The sequence below is a fragment of the Gossypium arboreum genome, chromosome 8, assembly GCF_025698485.1.
Source record: "Gossypium arboreum isolate Shixiya-1 chromosome 8, ASM2569848v2, whole genome shotgun sequence".
Taxonomy (NCBI): Eukaryota; Viridiplantae; Streptophyta; class Magnoliopsida; order Malvales; family Malvaceae; genus Gossypium; species Gossypium arboreum.
In genome coordinates this window covers 99703631-99721123 of record NC_069077.1, presented here as the reverse complement: position 1 = coordinate 99721123, position 17493 = coordinate 99703631, and the positions used below count along the sequence as shown (strand labels likewise).

General features: G+C 33.3%; 1 protein-coding gene across 2 annotated transcripts; it reads left to right on the top strand.

The window, feature by feature from the left end:
• Nucleotides 1-3326: 3326 nt before the first annotated feature.
• LOC108473584 (carbon catabolite repressor protein 4 homolog 6) lies at nucleotides 3327-15473 on the top strand. 2 transcript variants are annotated; one of them, XM_017775249.2, is made up of 15 exons: nucleotides 3327-3557; nucleotides 3643-4021; nucleotides 4261-4424; nucleotides 4936-5001; nucleotides 5166-5218; nucleotides 5931-6012; nucleotides 6145-6191; nucleotides 6641-6722; nucleotides 12492-12584; nucleotides 12709-12741; nucleotides 12815-12900; nucleotides 12973-14056; nucleotides 14163-14248; nucleotides 14770-14854; nucleotides 15155-15473. In XM_017775249.2, the coding sequence occupies exons 1-15, from the start codon at nucleotides 3357-3359 to the stop codon at nucleotides 15209-15211; spliced, it is 2598 nt and encodes an 865-aa protein (XP_017630738.2). In that variant the 5' UTR covers nucleotides 3327-3356; the 3' UTR covers nucleotides 15212-15473. The 2 variants fall into 2 exon arrangements, with proteins under 2 accessions (XP_017630738.2, XP_052887894.1); XM_053031934.1 differs by lacking the exons at nucleotides 5931-6012; nucleotides 6145-6191.
• Nucleotides 15474-17493: the final 2020 nt, after the last annotated feature.

Genomic DNA, 17493 nt, shown 5'->3' with positions numbered 1-17493 from the left:
GCCCTAATGCTCGTAAAATGATTTTTATTCAATTTCCTTACATTTTAAGCCTAGATGAATCATTTTCATAACTATGGCAGCCCAAATTTCCACTAAATCACCCTTTTATGACCAATTTTACAACTTTTACAAAACGGTCCTTTTGGACGTTTTCATCGAAAACTGCTTAGTAAAAGTCGTTTATTTAAAACCCAACACTCATTTTCTACCATTAGACATTAAAATGCATGCATATTACTCATGGGTAAATTTTTAAACATAAACCCTAGCTCAAAATAATGGTAGAAAAGAGTAGATCATGTTACCGAGACTTCAAAAATGTAAAGAACATTAAAAACGGTGTTCGGGATCACTTAAAAATGAGATTGGAAAGCTTGAAAAACCTAGCCATGGTTTTTTTCATGAGACATTCGGCCATGAGGAAGAAGATGAGCAAATTTGGCTTATTTTGGCTTTTTCATTCATTTAATTACCAATTTACTAAAATGCCCTTAATGAAAAACTTTTAAAAACCTATCATACCTTGTCCATTTTTGTCCACAAACTTCAAAATAGTCTAATTACCATTTAAGTACCTTTAATTCTAAAACTCATAACAATTAGACACCTCCAACATGTAGAATTCAACTTTTGCACTTTTTACAATTTAGTCCTTTTGACCAAATTGAGTGCCCAAACGTCGAAATTTTCGAACGAAATTTTCAAAATATTATTTCGTGAAATCGTAGACCATTAAAATATAATAATGAAATTTTCCTCGTCGAATTTATGGTCTTGAAACCACTGTTCCGACTAGGCCTTATTTCGGGATGTTACACATACGCGTGTAATAAAGTTCTAGTTATACGATAAAGATTTTGATTGATTTGGTGTCACCCATTATCAGGTCCCAAGTTAATTATTAAATTTCCAAAATGCCCTTATTTTAATAAAGCAATAAATCTTAATTTAATGTTATTTTAGTCTTTTAATATAAAATCTAGAAAAAAAAATCATGTTTACAATTCAATTTGAACTCAAAACGCTTAATGTGATCTCGGTCACATCATGTGTTTCAGCTAGAAGGACTCGAGTTTGGCTTAAATGCTAGGGACCCAAAGTTCAAATGAAATCCATCATTTGAGTTCTTTAATTGATATTTACATGTTTGTTGTTTTAATTTATCATGCATCATGTTTTTCATGTTTTAATTCGCAGCATGTATATGTCTATAGGTACATGGTCGACCACCAAAACACATCATATGGCCTTTCACATTCCAAAAGAATTCAAGGTCCCATCTACCATGCATAAAATAAGCGAGCAAAAGGTATCACTGTTGTAAGAAGTTAGGAAACGTCAAAGCAGATTGTTATAAACTGTAAAATAAAGGGGTTGTTGATAGTAACAAGGAAGATGTAGATGGTGCTAATTTGGTAGACGAAGGCAGGGATGATTTCTTGTTAATGTCAATGAGTGATAACTCTGAGCTTACCTTCGGGTGGATCCTAGATTCAGGATGTTGTTTCCACATGAGTCCCCTAGAGAATATTTCTCCACATACAGTTCAGTTGAAGGTGGAGTTGTAATATCCCTAAACCGGGTCTAGTAGTTTTGGGTATATTTTTAGGGTTCTGAGTGTGAAACTAGAAATTTATAGGGTTTCTAAGGAATTTATAGGGTTTCCAGTGATTTTTAATTCAATTTAGGAGGTTAATTTTATCTAAAATCGATGAAACAATAATCCAAAAATTTAAAAAATATTTTCAAAAATCAATTTTAAAGATTTTAAATAATTATTAGTGAAACTAATCAATTTTGGTTGAAAAGAATTTTAAAATAATTTTTATTAGGGTAAATTGAGTAAAATTTAAATATTAATTAAATAGGATTTAATTGTAAAACAAAGGAAACTTTAAAGTATTTATATGGAAAATAAACCTTAAAATTAGAATTTTTGAGAGAAAATTTAGAGAGCTTTAAAATTCATTTTCTTTGCATGATTTTGAAGATCTATCATTAGAGAATAGATCCAACCAATTTCATTCTCAAAATGCTCTCTCAATTCACCCAAAATTATTCTCAAAAGTAGCAAAAAATATTCTGAAATTTATCAAGTTTTTTGAATCAAGATTTTCAATCAATGAATTTATAGCGAATTAAAGGTAATCTTCAATCCTAAACTTGTTTTTATGTGATTAGAAACTTTTTTACATGATTTGAGAGTCAATTAAATGATTTTTATCAATGTCATCTTCTTACAAGAACACATGGTTCTTTAATAGTAGATCTTGAATTTTGAGAGGAAATCCACAAATCAATGGATGTTCCAACTCAAAATTATTTTTGGGATGTTACAGGAGTAATGAATCTCTTAACTGGAATAATCAACTATCGTCGTTTATGAAGAAGAAATAACTAAAATACTTCAATAATATAAAAGAAATCTTGGATCGAAATCGATTCTAAGAAAAATAAAAAACAATGAGTTTATGAAAACTGAAAGAAAACTAAGTTTAATCTTACTCCTAATCTACGAGGGTTTTTGAATGCGTCTAAGTGACTTAATTACATCAAACCCCTAAGATCTTTTTTACAGGAGTGTTGGTAGCTCGAATTAGGTTTTTGGCATGTCCTAGGTCTTCATATAAAGTTGGTTGTGTAGACGATAATAACCCCGAAAGACTTGGTGGAGATTGTTAGAGTTATGTGACCCAAATTCCTATTAAATAAGAAATTGCTCTTAAGTAAGTTAAACAAAGTATATTTTCTTTTTAGAAGATTAAGCTCTTTTACAATCTTTTTTGGAGAATTTTGTGTTTACATTTTGAGGGTTCTTTATTTTTGAGTTTTGGGATTTAGTTATCTCCATCTTTTATATTATTCGTTCTTTTGCCATTATAGTAAAATTATCTTTAGCTGTGATTTTTTATTTACTTTTGAGAGGTTTTCCACGTTAAATTTGTATGTTTAAATTCTCAATTTCTTTCGCTATTTTTACTTATTTGTTATTTAATTGAGTCGATCCCCAATACTCACCAATAATGACAGATCAATGCCTCCAACTCTTTAAAAAAAATACCCGTTTATAAAAAAATGCCAGGGAGTAAAAAACAAGGCATTAACTATTTTAAAATATATGCATTAACTAACTTTTTCCTCATATTATTATACAATTAACAAAAAGGAGCTTAATATAACATATTTACTTATTTAAAATTCATTTTCCTCATAATTTGAACTAATTTTTATTTTAATATTAAATATATTTTAAATATTATTAATTAATTTCTAATTTTAAATATTATTAATTAATTTCTAATCATATATTTTTATTATTTATCGAATATTATTGTGAAACATAAATTATGTCCTAAATGTTTTGCATGCTAGAGTTTCTAGTAATTTGCACGATTGATATTATTATTATTATTAGTTTGATTCCAGCCGCTTACCGCTCTGGTTCCACTTCACTGAAACAGTTTCTTTCGATGCGGCGTTGTCCTCATCTAAGGCTCAAATTCCTTGCCGCCACTGCTACAGCCGACACCACCGCCATGTCCTCTTACCAACGTCCCGTACTTCATCTCTTCTCAAACACATTGCCCTGTGTATTATATTTCCATCTATGTGCGCTAACATTCAAATTTCTAACTGTAACAGCATCGAGGCGGTCGAAATCAATGGGGCAGAAGCTTCTCCGACCGAACCAACAGCGGCGGAAGAGGCCATCTACTTACAGGGGATTCGAACTTGGACTCTGTTGGAGAAGCGAACCTAGGTTTCCGTCGAGGAAATTTCTCCAACCAAAACTCCTTTCAGTCTCAGCAGTTCGGTTATAACCCTAGGCCTTCATCTCCTTACAACCAAAACCAACAGTTTTTTCGCCAACCTCCTCCGGCTCGTCCGTACAACCGTTGTCAACCACCACGTCATCCATTTGGTCAAAATCCTGCGCCTAAGCCTTTCCGTCCCCGCAATTCCAAGCCCTGGGATTACCGGGAATGGAAGTACGCAGGAACTCCGCCGCCTCCGCGTTCTGGTAATTAATATCAGTATGCTTAATCTCTGTTTTCCATCGCTTCTGTTTCTTCAAAGAGAAAAAAAAAAAACTTTTAAAAAGAAAATATCGTGAATTTGTTCCTTTTCTCTGTAAAAGAAATTTAGCAAAATTTTGAAGCAGACAAGCAAATAGCAGAGAGTAAGTAGTAACAGCAGAAACCAAATTGAAAGATAGCTTATTTAGTTGGTTTGATTAATTTTTATATATATCATTTGCAGATAAGTTTGTTGTCCTTTCATATAATGTATTGGCGGATTACCTTGCTAGTACCCATCGGAATCTTTACTTCCATATACCTTTCCATATGATGAATTGGGAGTGGAGGATGAGGAATTTAATGTTTGAGATCAGTTTATGGTCAGCTGATATTTTGTGCTTTCAGGTTATCCTTTATCCCTCTTCTATGTTTCAGAACTGTAATCAAGTTTGACATATGCGAACAAAATATGGAGGCCTGTAATTTGATTCCATTTTTATCTTGAAAATTATTGATTTGCTAGAAGCTTGCTCTATCTATAATTAGTATAATAAATAGGTTGTAAGTCCAGTCCTTAGCATCTCATTAAAAGGTTTTTGTTTTTGTTCTCTTACATCCGTTTACTTTCTGCATACCGCCACCAGCATTGATAAATTTTTGAGGCTTTTGAAAAATAGATGAGCAGTAAATGAGTGTTTCCATTAGCGACTTAATTATGGACTATAATTACTCCTATTCTCATGGTAAAAGCAATGTTATAGGGTGTGCTAGGGTTTATAGTCTTGCTAACTTGGCCGGGAGTGTCTTTATTTACTTATTTTTAAGTGTGACTGCTTGTTCCTCTTTTGGCGGGTAGCTAACGGGGTGTATTATCGTTTAATATGAAATGTTATGTTTCCTTTTACTATGTTTTCAGGAGGTTGATAGATTTCATGACATGGAGGAGCAGTTGAATTCCATGGGATATAATGGCATTTGGAAGGTTTGCTATGTCATGATTTTTAGAGATAAAAATTCTATCCTAACTGTGACTTCTGGCTTCCGTTTGTATTCAACACAGAAATGGCATGCTTTTACTTGATGTGCATCCAAACAACCTTGCCCTGGAGAGCAGAACTCTGACTTATTTATTGGGTCATTTTGCAGATGCGAACTGGGAGAGCAATTGATGGTTGTGCAATCTTTTGGCGAACATCAAGGTCATTATACCTTCACATTTTATTAGTCTATAGTGGTGTGAGGTCTAATTTGTTGACTGGTGATTTGGTCCTTTATTTTATTTACTGCATGAATCTTATCAATTATCATCTTAAACAGGAGGTCAGCTGTTTGTTTTATTGCTGCTGTTACGCATTTTGTCATTTTCAAGATCCACGCTACATAATACTTGCTTTATTAATGTGCCTTGCAGTTGATTGCTTTCCACTTTAAAGCTATGCAATATTATAGGTCATAGATTAACACTGAGAGAACACAAACCATATTTCTAAATCTATCTGCCATGATCTCAGAACAAGTGGCTACAATAGCGAAATTACATATTTTTAAAATTAATATTTCCATATAAATATATTTATGTGAATGTAATTGAGATATATGTACATGTGTATAACACACATTAAAAAATAATTAAAAAAATACCGATAAACTTGAAACGATTCCTCGCAATACATTGTTACTAGTATATAATAGTACCAGAACAAAAATGGTACGTTTGTCCTGACTACTTTGGTTAAGCTACGTATTGCTTTTATCCATTTGAGATTTTGAATTCTTTGTTTTTCTTTCAGCCCTCTCAAACTTTTGTTTTAGATTATGTGATAATTCCTTGTTGATGTCAGATTAGACCCCTTATCATATATTTCATTGGGTATTGTAGCATTAATATTCATCTGATGATTTTCATATTAGGTTCAAGTTGCTTCATGAAGAATCTATAGAGTTCAACAAGCATGAACTTCGAGATAATGTTGCCCAAATATGTGTTCTTGAGGTCCACTACAACTTTCTTGTTCAATCTTGAAATTGCAATTTTAATATGGTTTTTGTGGTTGGGTTTCATCTTGACTTTCTTTGTTGTCCTTAACATTGCCTTAATTGCTATTTATTTACTCTTTCCCCATAGTTGTTGAGCCAAAGCCCCCCCCAAAATACAGCAGCACCATTAAAAAGGTAATAAAAGAAGTTTATGGTTTAAATCTAATACCTTTATAACAGAATGTCATGTAATTGTTTCTTATTTAATTTGACATGAAATTTTCTTGTACGCGGAGTCCCCAAAGGGACGCCGTAGATGTAGAATTTCAAAATCTAATGTGGAGTTATGAGTTCAAATCTTGGGAAGGGTGGAATCTATGATATGAGAGAGGGCTACCTTTTATTATGTAGCATGAGATCTTATGTGCCAAAAAATTTAGATTACGTACTAGAAGAGTTAAAATCCAGTTATTTTCCTACCATTTTTCATATGCTTCTTGTGTTTTGTCGTAATGGTGCTCAATGTTAAGGATCATGATTTGGGGCTTTTTGCTTGTGCTCGTATGCCGTATGTGCTTTTCTGTTAAAACAAAATTGAATTTTGTATCATTCAATTATTAAAAAATATTAGCTTTTATTTGCAGCTCAACAAATTCAAATAAAGTTGTCATTTGTAACATTCACGTGCTATATAATCCAAGAAGAGGAGAAATTAAGCTTGGCCAGGTATTTAATTTTCTAGAGCTAGTTATTTGGTATCTTTCTTTTTCTACTTTTTGAAATGCTTTTCTTGTCACCTCCTTGGAGGCCTTGATTCTTGATTACACCACATTCACTATAAGAATCAATCTTTTTGCTCATTTGCAAGATTTTCAAGATTGATCACTAAGCATTTCGTATAACTTGAGGTTATTTTGCCATGTCAAGTTCTTTATTTTTGTGTTCATATTTTGCTTGAGTTGCTCTACCTTGTATGATGTAACACTTATGTAGATTTTGTTGCAAATGTGGTGTAAAATCCCAAGATCTATGCAAATATCAATTGTGGATAGCATAGAGCTCAAAAACATTTGAATTACTTTGGCCTTGCTTATTTAGTTGGAGAAATCATCAGTTGCTTGGACTCACTAAAATAGGAGCCACAATAATGTCAAGATGACATGGTACGGATAAGGGTACCCAATATGGGTTGGATTTGTCAAACTTGTGATTGGGTGAGAAGAGCAAAGAAAGAAAGAAGAAAATGAAGAGAAAAAGGATGAGAAAAGAAAGAAAAAGTTATACGAAAATCACGAAAATCAAGGGAGTAAAAGTAACACATTAGAGATGTTGAGAAAAAGATGATAATTCTATTGAAAGATGATAATTCTATTGATTTGTGTGGTAGTTATGCACTTGTTACAGGTTTTGTACAAGGAAATAAATCAATGAAATTAATCTAATTAATCCCTAAAATCTGCTATTCCTACTGATCAACTAATCTTGTTGATTCTGCTTGTAGCACTCCCCTCAAGCTGGAGCATAGATATTGATTACGTCTATCTTGTTACATGCATAATCAACTTGATTTCCATTCAATGTTTTTGTGAAAAAATTGGTGGGTTCTCGTGTATTTACATAATCAATGGAAATTAAATTGTCAAGAACTTTTAACTAATGAAGTAACAATCAATCTTGATATGTTTGATTCTCTCATGATAGGATTTTAGGGTGATAGGAAGAGTGACATGATTATCAAAACAAAGTTTGTTGGTGATGAATGCTCCATCCCAATTTCAGCTAACATATGATGTATTCACATGATCTCACACGTAGACTGAGAAATAACTCTATATTCTGATTTTGCACTTGACTGAGATAGGACATTCTGTATTTGCTTAGAAAATGCCATATTAGTTGAGACTAAGTATTTGTGAAGATTTGGAGAGTAGCACTGATATTCTTTTTGAAGTCAAGAGTGGCCCGTAAAAGCACATTCAAACGCTTTAGGGTCTAGCTTAGTGAGATGAGGTTGTACATCATGAGCATAGCCGGTGCTACCAAACACTTTGGACTTTACTAGAAACAGTGTTTTAGTAGGAAAAAGGACAATGCTGTAAATCTCACCACTAAAAACTGAAGATGGCATGTGATTGATCAAGAAGTTGGTTGTAGAAATAAGATTTGCCCAAAATGGTTTGGGAACCTTCATTTGGAACATTAGCACTCGAGTATTTCGAGAAAGTGCCTATTCTTTCTCTTTGCGACATCATTTTGGGATGGTGTATCAACATGTAAGAAAATTGGAAGACCAGTGAGGAATGAGTCATGTAATTCTTAAATACATTTGACTTGTATTTTTGAGATTTTCAGTTCTTAATACATGAATAGGAACATTGATTTGGGTCTTAATTTCAGCACAAAGGGTAGCAAAATGTGAAAATGCCTCAAAAGTGAGTTTCCATAAAATAAATCCAAGTCATACGAGAGCAATCATCCATAAAAGTAATAAAATAATGAAACCCAATTTTAGATAAAAGAAGATCAGGTCTCCAAATATTTGAATGCACCAACTCAAAAGCAAATTCAGTTCGCTTATTAATTTAAGGGCTTAACGAGCTACGGCGATGTTTTGCAAAATGATAGGGCTCACACTCAATTGAAGAAACATTACAAAATTGAGGACACAACTTCTTCAAGATTAGTAGAGAGGGATGTCCCAATTGGCAATGTGCTTCGAACGAGGAGGCGTTGCTGGAATGAGCAATTGTTCCCATTCATTATGTAGAGGCTGTCAGACACATATCCCTTGACAATTTCTATCTTTAATAATAATGTTTCAAGGCACTTAATTTAAATGCAAGTATTTCAAAGTTAGTATTCATGACTCTATAGAGGGTTATTACTAACGTAGAAATTTTGTCGAAGTTACAACTCTCCTTTAAGAAATTTGGTAGTCGAGTTTTACTTGAATTGAACAATTAAGGAGGTTGCTGTCGCACTACTTCACTCCCTAGGTGGCTTCTTTGATGTTGTGATTTCTTAATAAAAACCTTCACTAAAAGAATCTTGTTTCTCAATTCTTTGATATCTGGTATTAGGATCTATTTATTCCTCCTTATATGTCAAATCTGATTGGATTTCAATCATATCGGGGTAATGGAATGGGAAGGATTAGATCTATATCTTCTCAACATTGAAATGTGAAATATGTTGTGAATTTTTTCCAGCTCAAGAAGTAGAGCTACTATAGGTTATTAGGCCAATAGTTCAAGGATCTTGTATGGACCAATAAACCTCGAGCGTAGCTTGCTTTTTTTTTTTTATGGTGACACTTCCATAAACACTATCACTAACATTGCGTTCAACATCCTTTCTTTTTAAATTGGTACAGGATTTTTGTTTATTTGAAGCGACTTTAATCTTTCCTTGATGAATTTCACGTTTTCTTTGATTTCCCTAATTAAGTCTGGTCCTACTAGTCTATTTTCACTTGGCTCGGTCCTATACAATGGAGTTTTTCATTTCCTTCCAAATGAAGCTTCGTATGGTTCCATCTAAATGATAGATTGGTAACTAATGTTGTACGCAAATTTAACTATTGAAAGATATCTCTCCCAACATTTGAACTCAATTGCATTCCCTAGTAAGGTTTTGGAAGATTCACAAGTAACAAAAGGGATTTAGCAATTTCCAACAGATGTCTATTCTTGTCGGCCACTCCTTTTTGTGTATCCAGGACAATTGGTTTGATGAATTATCTCATAGGACTTCGCATAAGTTCCAAACTTGTCTCTTGTGCTATTATCAATTATTAGAATATTTATCTTAGCATAAAATTGAGTACAAATCATATGAGAAGATTGAAAGCATGAAAAAACATTATTCTTTGATTTTATTAGACACCTAAGCCATCCTATTGCAATATTAAACAAAAGTAGCAAATCATCAACTAGCAGACAATGATGTAGTCCCCTTTGGTCCTTAAACATTAGAATAGTCATAAAAGGTTTATTACTTCTATTATTTTGTAAATGATAAAAGTTTCTCATATGTTCAGCTTACTTACAAGTCTCACAAAATAAAAATCAAAGTGAGTCTTTAAAAACAAACTAAGATATGATTTTTCTTGAACAAAAAAAGATGGATGTCTAGTTGTTTGTGCCATTGTATTATTTCTTGGTTGACATCCTTATTTCTTCCAAAAGAACTTAATATGGAATAGAAACTCGACTCCCCTCTAACGTTTAAGCCATCATGCAACCTATCACTACCATTCCTTTTGTTTGAAGGTACTGAGAGACATAATGATCAAGAAAAAAACCCTCAATTTTACAATTTAGAGTTATGATAATGGCATTGATGAGTAAAATATTTAACGTGAAACCAAGGGACATGAATATAGAAGATAGTTAGATATTGGGGGCATAGATAAAATAACCTGTTTTGGATACAAGAGTAAAAAAACCACTAGTCATTCGGACGCCATCCCTTTTTAGACATGGAGAGTAGTTAAAAAAGTCTATAGTGGTTCTTGTCATATGTGCCTATTTGCTTGATTCAAATGCTCCATGAATCGGTTTCAAGGTGGGCAGTAAAAGCATTACTTAACAAAAATTGGATGTTGCATTAGAGGAGTCGTCAATACAGGACAGAAAATGCTTGAGATGCTGAATTTCACCAGATCCTTAGAAGTTTCTTAGATTCTTGACAAATTTGCCCGGAGTCATTTTTGACTTGGCTGTTTTCCTCCACGACCTCTAGTGGGTCTGTCATGTAACTTTTAGGAAGTATCCTTGGTATGTCGTGACTTTCCACAATAATCATAACGCCATTGATCTTTCTCAAAATTTTTGGCTTTCAAGCAGTCAGCCCAACCTTCTCAACCAGTGCTGTTTAGAACATGACACTTCTACTTCTTGCTGGACATGGGAATATGCTTTGCTCGAGAGAAGGAAAAAAGGGTTTTTTCCAAGAACTTGTATCTTGATCTAATTATACTCATTGTTCAACTTGATTAGAAAATCATAAACCCAATCCTTTTCAACCAAAATTTGAAATTTGATTGCATTTGGTAATAATCAAGTTCCTGTCATAAGCCACTCAATTCAAGAAAAGTAATGAGAAATTGTCATCACCTTGCTTTGTGCTATGGACTTTATCCCAAAATTAGAAGATGTAAACTTCATTCTCGTTCGTGAGTTGGTAAGATTGCATTTCATGTTTTTTCTGCAATGTCATATGCTCAGGAAATTTGGGGCTGCATAGAGTTGATAAGCCGTGCCATAACAAGTGAGTTCTCTAAGTCTCACTGATTAAAGGTGGGATCTTTTATCAATTGTTTCCACTTATCACCATTAATATAACCTTGCAATTCTCTAGTCAAAATGATCAATAAGAAAGAAAGTGACAATGCAAGGTGGGAATATGCTTTGGTCAAGTGAAGGAGAAAGGGGTTTTTCCAAGAACTTGAATCTTGATCTAATTATACTCATTGTTCAACTTGATTAGAAAATCATAAACCCGTTCCTTTTCAACCAAAATTTGAAATTTGATTGCATTTGGTAATAACCAAGTTCCTGTCATAAGCCACTCAATTCAAGAAAAGTAATGAGAAATTGTCATCACCTTGCTTTGTGCTATGGACCTTATCCCAAAATTCAAAGATCTAAACTTCATTCTCGTTTGTGAGTAGGTAAGATTGCATTTCATGTTTTTTCTGCAATGTCGTATGCTCAGGAAATTTGGGGCTGCATAGAGTTGATAAGCCGTGCCATAACAAGTGAGTTCTCTAAGTCTCACTGATTAAAGGTAGGATCTTTTATCAATGGTTTCCACTTATCACCATTAATATAACCTTGCAATCCTTTAGTCAAAATGATCAATAAAAAAGAAAGTGACAACGCAAGGTATTTGTTCCCATCAAGCTTTGCAAGACTGATTTACAAAGAAGGGTTAGTGGAACTAGTAGCAGCAATTTTCCTATCATCTGGTATTTCAAATAAAAATGCAAAAGAAAAACCAAACCCAAAAATATTCTTTAAAAAAAGTCAGTTGGCCTGCGATGAGGTTGCAGCTCCTTTGAGGGCGGTGGTGAGAACATAATAGAAGTCTAAATGGAAAAGTGCCAAATTTGGCTATCTATGGTTTAAGAGAATCTTAAAAAAAATTGGAACCCTAAATCAGGATTTAAAGCTGATACCATGAAGAATCTTTAGGATTTTGAGAGAGAAAAACTGAATTGAGTTCTCGTTTTGATTTGAACAGATTACAAAGGTATTTATACACAAAACTGGCGCCTAACTTAGGAAATAAAGTCGATACACTAAATAAAAAATCCGTACATATTAGCCTAAGAATCTGTCAAGATTAAGCTGCCAGCAAGATTGTGCTAGGCTAGGCTATCAATTAGTCAACAGTACCAGGCTATCTATTAGTCAAGAGTGCTAAGCTGTCAATTAGTCAACTATGAATAATAATCATTTAAATGTTCTTACCTCTGTTTTTCTCAAACAGGTTAGGAGGCTCCTAGAAAGAGCTCATTCTGTTTCAAAGAGTTGGGATGATGCTCCAGTAGTTCTTTGTGGGGATTTTAATTGTACTCCCAAGGTTGTCATGTCTTTACATATTAAGCTTTAGTTAAGCATGATTCACATTGTTCATTTCTGTTTATATATCTCTGTATTTTTCTACTTTGGTAACTTACAAGGACCACACTTTACTTTCGTAACAGAGTCCATTGTACAACTTTATATCAGAGCAAAAGGTAAATATGTTTATCTTTTCTCTCTTTATTTCCTTGATTGATGAATATTGTAATTACATATTGTTTGGGGCAGTTGGATTTGTCAGAAGTGAATAGAGATAAGGTGTCAGGACAAGCTTCTGCCGAAATTCCTCTGCAGACATATAATCCCAATTCAGGGTGGGTAACACTTAAATAACTTTTGGGTACACTGCTGATTACTGAAAATGAAAAGCTTGCAAAATATTACAGGGCTCAGTCTGGTAATATTCCTGCACAAGTTCCTCCTGCAGTAGATATCAAGCGAATTGGCATGGATAAAAATGATTCTCACTCTGATACGAAGAAACAAAATAATCTAGACAGAAATATGAAAGATGCTTCTGTAAACATGTCTGGGTCCAGTGAGACAATGCAGGATTTGTCAGATATGTCCTGCAACAATTTGCGAATGGGAGGCAATGACAGTGCAGAATATGATGAAGTGACAGAAATTCAGTGTGGTGTAGTCGATATGCAAAGGTTTTCTCCTGGCCGTTCTTCCTGTCCTGAAAATGTGTGCTCCGGCATCACTGAGATGGAGCATATAGGAACAGATGTTACCATCCATTCTAACAATGGAAAAGCGTTGGATGACATTGTGATGAACAATCATTCTAATGGGATTACAACTGATCCTGAGTTGTTGAGTACCTCCCAGTCAGAGACTTCTTCAACTGAACCATTATACCAAACTCACTTACTTGACGCAATTGAAGTTTCCCCTCCTAATATCTTAGCTTGTCAGTCATCAGAGTCAGTTGCTGATGATCACAGGGATAGACATCCAGTTCCTTCTCAAGTTGACTTCTCAGGTCTGTCTGCTGGCACTGACATTGAACTAGAAGAAAAAATGGATAATTTGTCTCTTGAAGAGCGTAGCAAAACTAGCACTGATATTGAGGTAGAAGAAAAAATGGATAATTTGTCTCCTGAAGAGCATAGCAAAACTATGGTAGAAAGTGAAAATATTGTGGAAGACAATAATGCATTTGTTGATGCATTATATGGTAATCAAGATAGACATCCAACAAACTCTAGTCAATCAGTAACATCAGACTTGGACCATTCTTCATTGGAATTTTTGAGTTCCCAAGACTCCCAGTTTTTGCTACCAAGTGCTGATGTTCTGGATGATGTATTGCCTTCCTTGGATTCCGAAGTTGCTGAGATTGAGCAGACTACTTACGATCCATCATCATGGAGCCCAAAGGAATTAGCAACTGCAACTGGCAATGAGGACTGCAAGTTCCTGGAGCACCCTCTGCAGCTTAAAAGTACATATACAGAAGTCAAGGTAGATCATTGTGGAGCTATACTTTCTTAGTCTTTTCAGTGATTAGATATCTGCAAGCATATTGAGTATAATGGGTTAAAATTTGAAACTCTTTTCCACAACTCAGGATTCTCCTGGTACAAGAGATTCTTATGGAGAACCCCTGGTGACAAGTTACAACAGGCGCTTCTTGGGCACAGTTGATTACATATGGTAAGTACTTCTCATCTCATGCTTCTTAGATTATTGGATATATTTGAGTCATCAGATATGTAGTCAAGCAGCGTTCTTATGTTTTTCCCTATACTATGGACACATTTGACCTGGATATAGTGTTGGGCGTTGGACATTGATACACCCTTTTTATTTGGGTATATAGAAAGAAATTCAATGGGGAATGGAAATTTCAATTTTGGACTTGCCCACTTCCTTAGGAGGGCTGACGATGACTATGGTGCAACCTTGCCTATCTTACTTTCCTTTAGGGGATAGTATATATATGTTATCCAAGCCATGCATTTTATTTTCATAGTACCCCATCAATATGTGCTTATTGCTTATAGTTATTGAGGCTTTTCTTATGAGACCTTCTCTTTCATTTCTCATGGTTTAATCTAGTCAATTGAAATAAGCAACTAGCTTTTTCACCTTCATTTAAAAGTTCTGGGTTATAAAATAGTGCTGATATGCATGGTTAGAATTGATTATATCAATCACGGTGATCTATATTCCAGGCGTTCTGAAGGTCTTCAGACTGTCAGGGTGCTTGCTCCAATTCCAAAACATGCTATGCAATGGACTCCAGGGTTTCCAACAAAGGTATAATAATAAACCTAGTTCATACGAAAGTGCTATTTCTCTACGGTAAACAGCAAATACTCTTCTTCTGGGTAATCATAGTTCAAAAGTATATAACGATTTATAATGACTTAAATTAGACATAAAAAAAAACAGATGATTCAGATTCAAATTGGATTATATTGAAATTATTACATGTACCCCAGCTTGAGGAAATTTTGTAATTTGTATTTCTCTTTGCTTTTAGTCTGGGGGTATAAATTTTTCTCATTTAACTGGATTGCACTTTCAGTAGGTATTTTCTTTTTTCTGTTTTCTCAGAAATGGGGTAGCGATCATATTGCATTGGCAGCAGAGTTGGCATTCACAAAAGCTTGACCAATCAAGACCCCAAGGGTTAAGTGGCTAGAAAGGGTTTTTATTTTTTATTTTTTTTATTTTTTTTATGGTGGTTACTTGCGAGGTTTTCTAATCTCCCTTGTATTATTGTTGTTATATGACGATCTGTTTTATTGACTACAATTAGATATTTTAATTTCATCAGTTATTAATTGTGGATGAGAATAAGTAAATACCAGATCCTCCTGGTTTTCATTTTGCATAATTATATATAGAGATCTTGCTAACATAGTTGGGACAATTCTCAAGTTCAGCAGCTCACAGGGCAGACTTGGTTAGATTGTCTTTTCTTTGTCACAACATGCTTGTTCTTTTGTTACCTGTCGGTACTATCTAGTAGGTTGCATGGTTATTTGAATTGGATCGGACCGGATCGGTTGGATATTGGTCCAAAAAACGGTCTTAAATTAGTTGGCTTGTGAATCAATATGGCTTGTGAATCAATATGGACCAATTGAAGTGGACAAAAAATTGGTTTAATTAACAATTGAATAAATTTTAAGGTTTAATTAACAATTGAATAAATTTTAAGTATAAAAAATTGGTTCAACTAACAATTGAATAAATTTTAAGTACTTTTTATTTTTAATGATTTATTAAATTAAATTATCTTAACGAATCTTTGACAATTGATTCAATTTTGAAAATATCGAATCGGCAATTGATTCAATTTTGAAAATATCGAATCAGCAAAAGGAGTTGTTAGATCATAGTCACTTACCATAAAAATGGCTGCCTGCGTCACAGCACCCATAATTAGAAATTTACCAGCACCCATAATTAGAAATTTACCAATCGAAGTGATACGTGAACAATTATAGTTGTATATGTTTTACTAATTTAGTTTTCGATATTGAATATAAATGTTTATATTTTTATTATTTAATAAAATATTTTATATCATCATCTTTATTAAAAATTATATATATAATGAAAGACTTTCAAATCATAAATTCACCTCGTCATAGACTAAAATAATCATGCTAATAATCTCAAAAGTGTTTGGTGATATTATTTTTGCTCTTTGTTAGAAAATGCTTAAATGTCTAATGTTACGAATAGTATGTTTAAAATAATACCTATTATTAATAATGAATTAATATATTCAATTTTATAGTTCAAATGAAGAAAAATTTATGCAAGATAAAAAGTATTATTATATAATTTTATCTATTATTAATAATTAATTAATAATACTTATTTTTAATACATTGAATTCAACTTTAAGACAACTATATAGTTGAATAAAAGCTCTATTATTTAAAAAATTAAAACTTATTTTTTCTTAAGGAAATGATACTTTGAATCATAAAACTATAATGAAATATACGATCCACCAACATTTATTGAATTTGAAAAAGAGTCAGAAAAAATGGTTTGATCCTCTTATTTTGATTTCTCCGACTGAGAGATCCATGAATTGAGATCCTAATGCATATAGATACAAATGGTCCAACGGGAGCAAGAATTTCAAGGAACATTTGGAACATTTCATTTCTGAACAGAAGAGCCGTTTTTAAGTAGTGCTCGATTGATTACGTATTAATCAATATTCGACTGATTGGTCTACTTGAGTCTTTATGATAAGATGTGATAAATATTGTTATGTATTGAAAAATGCTTTCTAATCTCATGTTGTGCAAAAATCATGGCTTTTTGATTATAGTGATAACATGGATTACCATGGATATTGAAAGTTCTATGTACATGAAAGCATGATTGTCATGTCTACTGATTTGTTATATGATTTGTTGGCCATGATGCATTACATGGGGTTGGAACATGTGCAAGGAAGAAGATGTTGGTAGTAATAATCTGCAAATTTGGTGGTTTATCCACAACCTACATGTTTTGGCAGCTTGTCTGTGAATTTGGTGGCTGTCCACAACTATATGTATTAGTAGCTTGTCTGCAAATTTGGTGGCTTCGTCCACATATATGTTGGTGTGTTTTGGATGGACGAGTTATAGGGAACTCTTTTTGGTGTGTAGCGGTGATGGGTAGGATATTTTAAAAGAAATTGCATTATGGTTTTACCAAAATTGGATTGTCATAATCATGTGCATAAAAGTTGTAATTTTGAATATTGTGAATGTGTTTATTGATATTTATTGTTATAAAATTCACATTGAGGTTTTTAGCTCACTCTTTAGTTTTCATAAGCTATTCAGATGATTCACGAGCGTAGGACTTAGATTCAGCATATGGAGGGGTCTTTCAGATGAAATATTTTATAAAATGATTAATAAACTTTTTGGGTT

What these genes read in the sequence shown, in the direction of transcription:
- LOC108473584 (XM_017775249.2), top strand. Translation starts at nt 3,357, where the DNA reads ATGTTTTGCATGCTAGAGTTTCTAGTAATTTGCACGATTGATATTATT. An exon ending in GATATAATGGCATTTGGAAG is followed by an intron (nt 5,002 to 5,165) that starts GTTTGCTATGTC and finishes GTCATTTTGCAG; the next exon opens with ATGCGAACTGGGAGAGCAAT. An exon ending in ATCTTTTGGCGAACATCAAG is followed by an intron (nt 5,219 to 5,930) that starts GTCATTATACCT and finishes TTTTCATATTAG; the next exon opens with GTTCAAGTTGCTTCATGAAG.